The sequence below is a fragment of the Poecilia formosa genome, unplaced genomic scaffold (genome assembly GCF_000485575.1).
Source record: "Poecilia formosa unplaced genomic scaffold, Poecilia_formosa-5.1.2 Scaffold314, whole genome shotgun sequence".
Taxonomy (NCBI): domain Eukaryota; kingdom Metazoa; phylum Chordata; class Actinopteri; order Cyprinodontiformes; family Poeciliidae; genus Poecilia; species Poecilia formosa.
Genome location: NW_006800253.1, coordinates 1 through 9,143, shown reverse-complemented (window position 1 = coordinate 9,143; position 9,143 = coordinate 1). Strand labels below are relative to the sequence as shown.

At 36.8% G+C, this 9,143-nt stretch overlaps 1 protein-coding gene across 2 annotated transcripts in view; it reads left to right on the top strand.

Moving 5' to 3' along the window:
• LOC103152543 (cGMP-inhibited 3',5'-cyclic phosphodiesterase A-like) overlaps positions 1–5,466 on the top strand; it is a 91,474-nt gene extending 86,008 nt beyond the window's left edge. For both annotated transcript variants that reach the window (XM_016661164.1, XM_016661163.1), the window contains one exon: positions 1,957–5,466. In XM_016661164.1, coding sequence (XP_016516650.1) covers positions 1,957–2,273 — 317 coding nt within the window. In that variant the 3' untranslated portion in view covers positions 2,274–5,466. The remainder of the gene's footprint in view (positions 1–1,956) is intronic.
• Positions 5,467–9,143: the final 3,677 nt, after the last annotated feature.

Genomic DNA, 9,143 nt, shown 5'->3' with positions numbered 1-9,143 from the left:
TCAACCAGACAGCCATTTGTAATCCCTAGGGGGGGGCGCAGAAAAAGTTTGGAAACCACTGGGGGGCGCAGAAGAAAAAGTTTGGGAACCACTGATTTAATATAACTTTAGTTATAATCCACCCTCTTTCATTCTGCGAAGATTTAAAGATCCTGATAACTCAATATTTATTCCCAGAAGATAGCTGTAATTTTCAACGAGCAGAAAACACAGAAGGCCTTGACTTGACCTACATCCATCAGGTAGCTAAGTGTAATTTACTAGATATAAAATCACTCCTCTATGCAACACGCATTGTTTGGATTTTCATTTGTTACTAGAGATTCATCTGAGTCAGCACATCCAGCTGCACTGCACTTCATTATGCTCCCATTTTGCTCCTGCTGAACATGTTTTCATTTTTTATGTCTTATCTTTTGTATTTTTAGAGATAAACTAAAAAAATATTAAGAAATGAGGAAGAAATATGTATGTTCTTCTAGTAGTGCATTTTAGTGCCTGGATGTCTCACTAAAAATTGCTTCTCTAACTAAAATTTCTTATGTGTGCATGTTCTTAAAAATAAGAGCCTTTCTTAATAAATATTTTATAGGTCAGAGTTATGTAACATACAACTCAAATTTTTTTCATTTTAAAAGTCTTACAGTAAATCTCTGTTTCACTGAATAATGGCTAACATTAGTTAGTTACTAAGGAAACCAAGAAACCTGGCAAAAGATGATTTTCACCATGATCTCCACAGACATTACAGAAACATTAACTAAGCTCATTTAAGGCCTTAAGAGAGTTTTAGATCTAAGTTGTTAGAGATTTCTTTAAGAGAAACAAACACATCTCTCAAAAATGCAGAACTAAAAGTCAGGGGGAAAAAATGCAAAGTTTGATAAAAGACAATTAACCAGCCTAGCTCCATAAATATCAGATAATTATTGCCAAAGATCTCTTTAGAAAATTAGAAGAAACTAATAAAAAAAGAAGAAATGGATCACTCTCATCTTTTGTACTGTATCCTGTTTAGAAATACTTGATTGTTAAATGTGTAGCACACTTACGGTTACAGCAGGGAAGGGCAGCAAACTGTGTCCGCTTTACGGCACAAAGCCAGAACTTTTTTCACATTTTGCTTCAAGGTATTTTTTAAAATATCTTTTTAAAAAGATTTATGAGATAGATCAGAACAATGGAGTTTACGATTACAAAATGGAAAAAAACATGTTTTCCTTTTTCTTTTTTTTTCTTTTTTTTTTTGCAGATGCTGGTCTGAGAAAAGTTGCCTGGAAATTTATTCACACAATCTCCTAGCTGATAAGTTGCAGGACGACATATTTCAGCAACTGTTGCTGCAATCTGGGCTGGACCTTAGAAAGGCTCTAAGAAACAGTAGCTTTGATTTTCAAAGATTGAAAAAAAAAAGAAAAGAAAACATTGTACTTTATTTATAACTCACTCACAAAATTAGATGAGTTGTATTTTAGGATTTTTATAGATATAAAAATATAAAAAAAATATAAAGTTATATTAAATTTCTTTGGGAAAAACATGGTGTTTTTCCCAACTCTCTTGAGTTGTTGCATGATTAACAAATCATGCAACAACTCAAACCTGCTGATGTTTAGGACTTCTCACTAATGTACTATAATTTGCATTTGTAAAATTATTTGTCCTTAGTAGATAATGCTACAAAATTGGCTCCAACCCAGTAGCCACATTTTTACATCCTTTATTTTTTTTTCAAACTATGAATGAGACTTTTTATGACTTTTTTCGTGCTTAAATACATAAACATGTAACAAAAACCCTGTGTCCAGTTACTTCCACGTTGCAAATAATTTTGACCAATTAAATAATCTGCAATAAAAAAGACACATATCCTTTATAAGAGGCATGTTGGTTATCATAAAAAAAAGTAAAAATAACACTAAATAAATTACCTTCCTCTTTTTTTTTTTCATCCAGAGAAAGCAGCTCCCAAGAAAAGGAGGAAAGTATTTTGCCAGATCACACAGCACCTGCTGGAAAATCACAAGATGTGGAAGAAGGTGATAGAAGACGAATCCCAGAATGAGGAGCAAGGAACGGAGTCCGCCCATTTAAACAAAGTCACTGAGCCGATTCTGGCTATTGACGAAGAGGAGGAGGAATCGGGGAGCAGGGAAGAGCCGGGGGAAGGAGAGCATTGTGAGGAGGAGGAGACGGAGAAAGCAGAGTGGCCCGTCTCTGACAGGGACGACTCTCAGACTCCAGAGGAGGGAGGGGACAGCGAACCACAGTGAAACCTCTAAACTCCAGACGCCCTCAGATAGAGACGCAGCATCAGTCAGGATAAGGATGTAAAGAAATGTTCCTTTTGACCTTATCCTACTGACTCCTGTTTCTGCCAGCACATTACTTAGACACAACACTGTAGATGTTTGGGAAACGCGTGCCTACACAGAAAAAAAAGTTAAAATAAAATAAAAAATACAGGGTGGGAAATCTTGTGCTTTACATATTTAACCTGAATATGTGGTTTTACCAAACATTTATATGGGTTTTTCTTTTCCCAGATTGCAATAATGCATTATTCATGGACTTTGGGATACAGACTATTTTGCTACTGTCAGGAGTCAAAGACAAGCAGCTGCATAGGTTTTAACAAAGTGTGGTAACACAGGACTGCAGAAATTTGCTGCCAATTTATACAGAATTATTTCCCGAATGTGATTATATATAAACATCACCATCACATGCTTGTGTTTCGATTGTAGCTCATCTTTTTCGGTTTAAACTGTGCTAGTTTATGTTTTGTTTTTGTTTTTTTTAAATCTACACATGGATTGTAAAGGGACTGATTCACATGAGGAATAATCTTCCTTTCAACTCTTGACAAAAATAATCCCTCACTTCTGGGCTTTAACAGCCAAAGTCAAATATTTATGAATATTATGTTTGATGTTTATTGCCAAATGAGGTACTTAATGCCGTCATGTAGAGATTTGTCTCAGAAACGCAGAGACGGCTCTGAACTGTCTCTAAGCGTCTGCATTTGTGTGTTCCTCAGTTTTTACTCTAATGTACACATTTTTTCTCCATAAGGCACAAGGAAGAAGAAAAAGAAAGTCAGATTATCGCATTTTTAAACTACAGTAAACCTGATGTCGAAGACACAACTGTTTTACAGCATTGCCTATCAAAAGTATTCATACGCCTTTATCTGTTTCCTACCACAATGACAAACTCAAAGTTAAACTTTAATCAAACGTGCAAAACACTATTTGTGAGAGAAAAATAATGCTGCAATGCCAGCCTGAACCCCGTTCACACAGTGCGACAAATAGCGGTTGCAGGATCATGATGAGGGACATTTTATTCCTCCATTAGTTAAGGAAGTCATGAAAAGATGGATAGAAAAGCAGTATTCTCTAGATTGGGGCTAAGCTGTCACAATTTAGCCAGAGCTGGACTGAAATGGTTGAACTCAAACACATCCGGACCAAAAATCCAAAGAGAATATCTGACAAGACTCAAACGTTGCTGTTCTCAGATGTTCTGACGGAGGAAGAGGAATTGGATAAGGAGATTCTGCAAAACATGGACTGGGTTTCAATACAAGTTTTCTCATTTTTAATTACGCAAAACAACAACAACAAAAAAGATATGTGAAATTTGTGGCCATAATTATTAGATTATATCTTAATCATAGAAAAAATACTGTCCAATTCAACACAGTGCTGAAAACAACACAGTACTTATATGCCAATAAAAACATTTTTTACAGTTTTTTTTCTGTAGAAAAATTTTTTTGATAACTTTTTTTTTGTTTTTAATTTTAAAGAAAAAAACGGCAGGACAACAAATCTCTTAAGTGAGCTATCACTTAATCAAACAAGATCCAAATTCAGTCAAATTGTTGCCAGAAATCAATCATCTTAGGGGGATTTTTCACCAAAGCGGTTCCAGATCTTGTCCAGAGCTTGGAACCAGTTTCAGTTCCAGTTTTCCACAGCCAGAAGACCAGTTTCGTTCTGCTTTATGTCACAAAAGCAATCTGTAGAGGACCACAGTGCAGTGAGTAATTTAAACTAAGCTAGTCACATAATTTATCTATGTGCCTCTGCAATTAAATGCCTGAGTCATGTAGTTGTGACCTGTGGCTCTCTGGTCTACAGTTGTGAATCACACACGGCCTTTAAAAGAGAGAGAATTACCTTTTGTAAGGCACACACAACATAGATCGACGGATTGTTTAAATAGCGACGGCGAGCAACACTCGAGCATCGCATTGACCCACATGTGACTCCATGATGCGTGATTTCAAAACTAAAAGCTGAAAAATTAGAAGGAGCGACTCGAGGTGTTCTAATGCTTGTTCAGTCTTAGATTCGTGTCAAAGTTTAGTTGTTTCATCTTAAATTGGATCTGAAACCTGAAGTAAGTAAGTACTTGGCCCAGATAAGTGTCAGTTCAAGTGTCAGTTTGCTTAGAGAGCATCAGAGTTTGGGAGCTGGAAACGGGAAGAGTTGGTGCTGAGTGAGCGCCGGGACCGCTGTGGTGGAAAACAAGCTAAAGCTAAAGTTTATATTAAAACTGTACCGATATGGTCATTCCTCTGAACTGGTGTTCAGAAATGGCTCAGCATTTTTGGGAAGTCATCTTGTGACCAAACTTGAACAGGAGAGCATAAAGTTCTTAAATGTACAACTTTTGTTAAGTGAATTTAATTTAAAACTTACAAACCAATACAAGGAATGAACCAACTAAATTACACGTCAAAGGTTTTATGGGAATTGTCAGTTTTTATTTGATTAGAGATGTTTACACTTTTTGAATGGGAGTTCTTTGAAGCCTGCCAGATTTCACTTGCAGGTACTTTTAGCTTCATCCATATTTAGATTAATTATGTAATCGGACTCAAGGTGCTGAGTTTCATTTTAAAAAAAAAACAAAACAATGTAAATCTTACTGACACTGGTTGTTACCCTCAGGAAAACTACATCTGTATCACATTTAAAGACAAACACATGTTTGAAAGGCAAAGGACAAACTAAAGACACTTACCGTCACGTTTTTCTGTGATCTTTGTGCTGTGAATCGGTTTGATTCTCCTGACGCCTCAGGGATTCGTTCATCCTCCTGCAGTTCACAGCAGACGGCATGCTGACAAACACAGGCTGGTCAGAGGTTCACAGTAAACATGCGCAACAAATTTAATAAAGTCTACTGTGGCGTCTTATTCAGAAGAGAGCTTAGACAAAGCACATTTTGTGTGACTAAAGCCAAGAAATCTCATGCAGTCCATGCAGCCTCTTAAAACAGGCCTGGAGCTTCATTAGAAACCGTAGAGATGTTTGGACAATGTGGTTATTATCTGACTTTTAGGTTTAGTACCACCAACGTAGTGAATTGTTTCTATTGTCAAAACTCACCTGGCTTTGTTGCTCAAACTCCCCCATAAATGTCAAGTATTTATATTACTTTGAAAATTAGGTTAAAAAAAAACATTATTTAGTTGCAGTGATAATCTCTTGCCTCTGTTAGGATACATGTATATTGGGAGAAATGGTTTCCCACCAGCAGTTGTAAGGGGATACGATTATTGAAGTGAAGTTCTGTTAAAAGGCTATAGTCAGTTTTTTTAATTTCTGGTGTTTACATTTAGCATAAATCCAGATAATGTGCTAAAAAAAATTAATATAAGTATTTAAAGTCATTTAAAGACAATGGAAATCTGCTTTGGCCTTTTCCTCTGGAACAAGCCGTTAATTTGGATTTATAATGAATGAATACATCTTTAGAGTTTTCTAATACAGGTAACACTTTAACCATTTAACAGAAACTCATGTAAACGAAATCCTGAGCTAACTTTTTGAGGAAATAAAAAAAAAAAAAAACATTAATAAATTTTAGTTTTGCTCCTTGAATATCAGTTTTGAAAACATTTCCCTCAATTTGTTATTTTTTTTTTTACAAAGAAGGAGCCACAACAAGCATCTTTAATGAAAGAAAAAACAGTTTTTAGGGATCTATATTGTACTGCGCTTTACATTGTGTGGAAGAGCCGTAGCTTTAATCTGGGTGCAAAACATCGAAGACGATCCGAATAAAACCAACCATGTTTTAAAGCTGAATGGAAAAAGATTTGGTAGCATTTTATTTGAAGGTCATAAATATGACATAACACCTGTTATGAACATGAAGGAGTTTGTGAATTTTTATGACTGTTGTCATGAAGTGTCATTCGATAACTAATGACACTTTAATGCAAAGTTGCTTTAAAGGTAGCATTAGAAGTGCCAACTTTGCATTACTTGGCAAATAATGTCACTTTAGTGTAAAAATTGCACTTTTAATGGACTTTTAAAGCAACTTTGCATTAAAAGTGTCATTATTTACTGAATAAACATTCATAACAGGTGTTACATCACATTTATGCCGGTGTAATGTCAGTCTTATTCACACCCTGTCAAATAAAGTGGTACCAAAGATTCTTAGAATACCTCTCTGCTGATTTTATGCTTATTTGTTTGGCTTCAGGCATGTTTCCTTTCTGTGAGGGAACAGAAACAGTCGCCCACCTTATGAGTTTTACAAAGATGCTCGATTGCAGCTAGATTCTTGTTTGAAATGTCTCCATCTACTGCTAAGTGCTTTGCTCTTTTTTCAGGGTCTGAAACACAAGCATCGCAATCAAGTGGGTTTGCGAGTCTCAATACCACAAATGCCAACCTTTTGTAGCGCAGTGCTTCAAAATGCCTATTAATTTTGTGCATTCCCTGGTCCCTGGTCGGTCACACAATGGGAGCTGTGTGTACATGTTAGGATGTCGGGCGTGAGGCCAGACCATTGTTGGGTGTTTCAGTGGGAAAGCTCAAACTGTAAAGCTTGAACCCCTCCCCCTGCCTTTTTTAAGCGATTTGATGCAAAGGTTTCCATACACAATTTACTCCCATAACCTCAATCCTTTTCACGTATCTTCAGGAATTATAACAGCAGCCAGTAGATTATGCACTAACATGTTTTTTTTCACCACACAATGACGCCGTCTGTGTGGAATCGGCGGTCCATGAACAATGGCCTCTTTGCTACCGTCCTGACTCTGCCGCAGTGGGTGCTGCTCAGAGTGGAGGCCACACACAGGCTTGATAATTGGCTGACCTACCGATTGGTCTGGCATCACACATGTTTGCCCTCGAGCCTTTTATCAGGTCGGGATTGTTTGAAGCCAGTGAATCATCTGGTGTTTTTCTAACCCTTTGCATGTTTCTGTTTGCAGGATTTAAGTTTTTTTTTTTTTTGCTTTGTTGATTCGTTTCATTCCAAATGTGCCACAACTATCACAAAACAGACAAAAGCCACATTTCTTTCAATCTTAGAAAATCTTTATATTAGAAACGAACATTTAGTTCGATTGGATTTCCCAATCCTCCACACTTTACGCTCCATATTGTGTGTTTGTTGTTTTATCTTCTTTTTTTTATTTTTTCCAATTGATCCACTGGCCCTTTGAATGTGACTGTCCAATGTTGTACTGCTGTGGTGAGGGATTCTAGTGGGAGTACGCGAGGTGATGAAGCTCGAAGAGATGCAGTAAGCAGTTTTTAATTCCTTGCACATGCTCCGCTCAGATAGTTATCCTCCCGCAGTATATCGCTCCTAGTGCTTCCTCTTTGATCTGCACACTTCCTTTTTCCTCGCTGCGTAAAGCGGCAGAGCTTTCGCTGCACAGCTTCAAAAGCTCAGACATGAAGGCGTTCAGACTCCGTCTGCGGTGTTCACTTGTTCATCATCACTTTATTTTAAGACAGACCGATATATGCATTTTCCCACCTCAGAATATTTGCGTGTGAGTTGAAACATTGCATCTTTTTCATAGTGTTACTTCTTCTTTCTCTTTTTTTCTTCCATGAAATTGTTTTGTTTGATTGTCATGATTATTCACAAGTGTAAGATAATTGTAACCGTTTGAACCAAACAAGCTTTACAACGACGTAAACAAAATGAAATGAGTATTTTTATATAGCTGACACGTAATGAAACAATGACTTGCTTTTTTTTTTTTTTTCCTCACTAGTACTCTTCACTTACCACACTATACGAAAGGAAGACTACGTCCAAATTCACAGTATTTGTGGAAGTAAATTAATGAATCTCTGTGCAGGTTGATGCTCCGTTTTGTACAATATATGCTGTACAGATAAAGAAATTTTAAAACTACAAAAACTCTTTTAGATATACATTATTTATTTTTACCGTTTTGTAATTTAGACACTATACTGTAGCTTCAATATTGCCGGACTTACTGGAAGTGCCTATATTGGTATTATGTATCATACAGTGAATATATTTGGAGATCATAGACTTCGTCACAGACTGAACCAGTGTGGATGTTGTAATGTGAATACATTGAATTACAAAATTACAGTCTCCGTGTTTATTTTTGTCTTGGTGTTCTGTTGGTTTCACGCCTTTTACATTAGTGGCACCCCTGGCAAAGATACGTAAAAACAAACTTTAAACAAAAAGCAGTGGGGGATTGTGTTAAATTGATTATTTGAGCTATATATTATCATGCTATTCCCTCATCAAAAACATCTCTGGAGTGCTACTTTGATTATTTCATGTGTGTTTGAGGCAGCCATTCATACGCCTGCTCTCACAAAGCCTTTTCCCATAAAGCTCCTCCAGACTAGCGGCAGCAGTAGTTAACAAACACCTGGTGGGACTGTGAGTTCACTGAGCTACCTCTCTGTCCAACGCTCCTGAGGACGACTGTAAACGGCATAACGAGAAGCACTGTCGGGATGATGGGCCGATGGTGGAGTGTCTGAAAGAGCAGGAGTTTCTTAAAGAGACAGAGGAGCAATTTCAAGGTGTCAAATTGTAAAGTCAACTTTGTTTGAAGTTATGTTTGATATTTAGAGCCTTTTTACAACAACTGAAGGCAACATAGTTACTTGATGTGTTATGACATGACACTGTGCATGGGAAATAAATGATACTGTCCCTTTAAACTAATGCATTCATTCATTAGAAGAAAAACACAATAATTGGTTTTAGCAAAATCACTGATGCCACATTATTGGCACCCTAGCAGCTACGGCTTTGGCCTCTTTTGCCAAAAGGACAATATCTGTCCTTTTAACATTTCATATATAGGACATTCC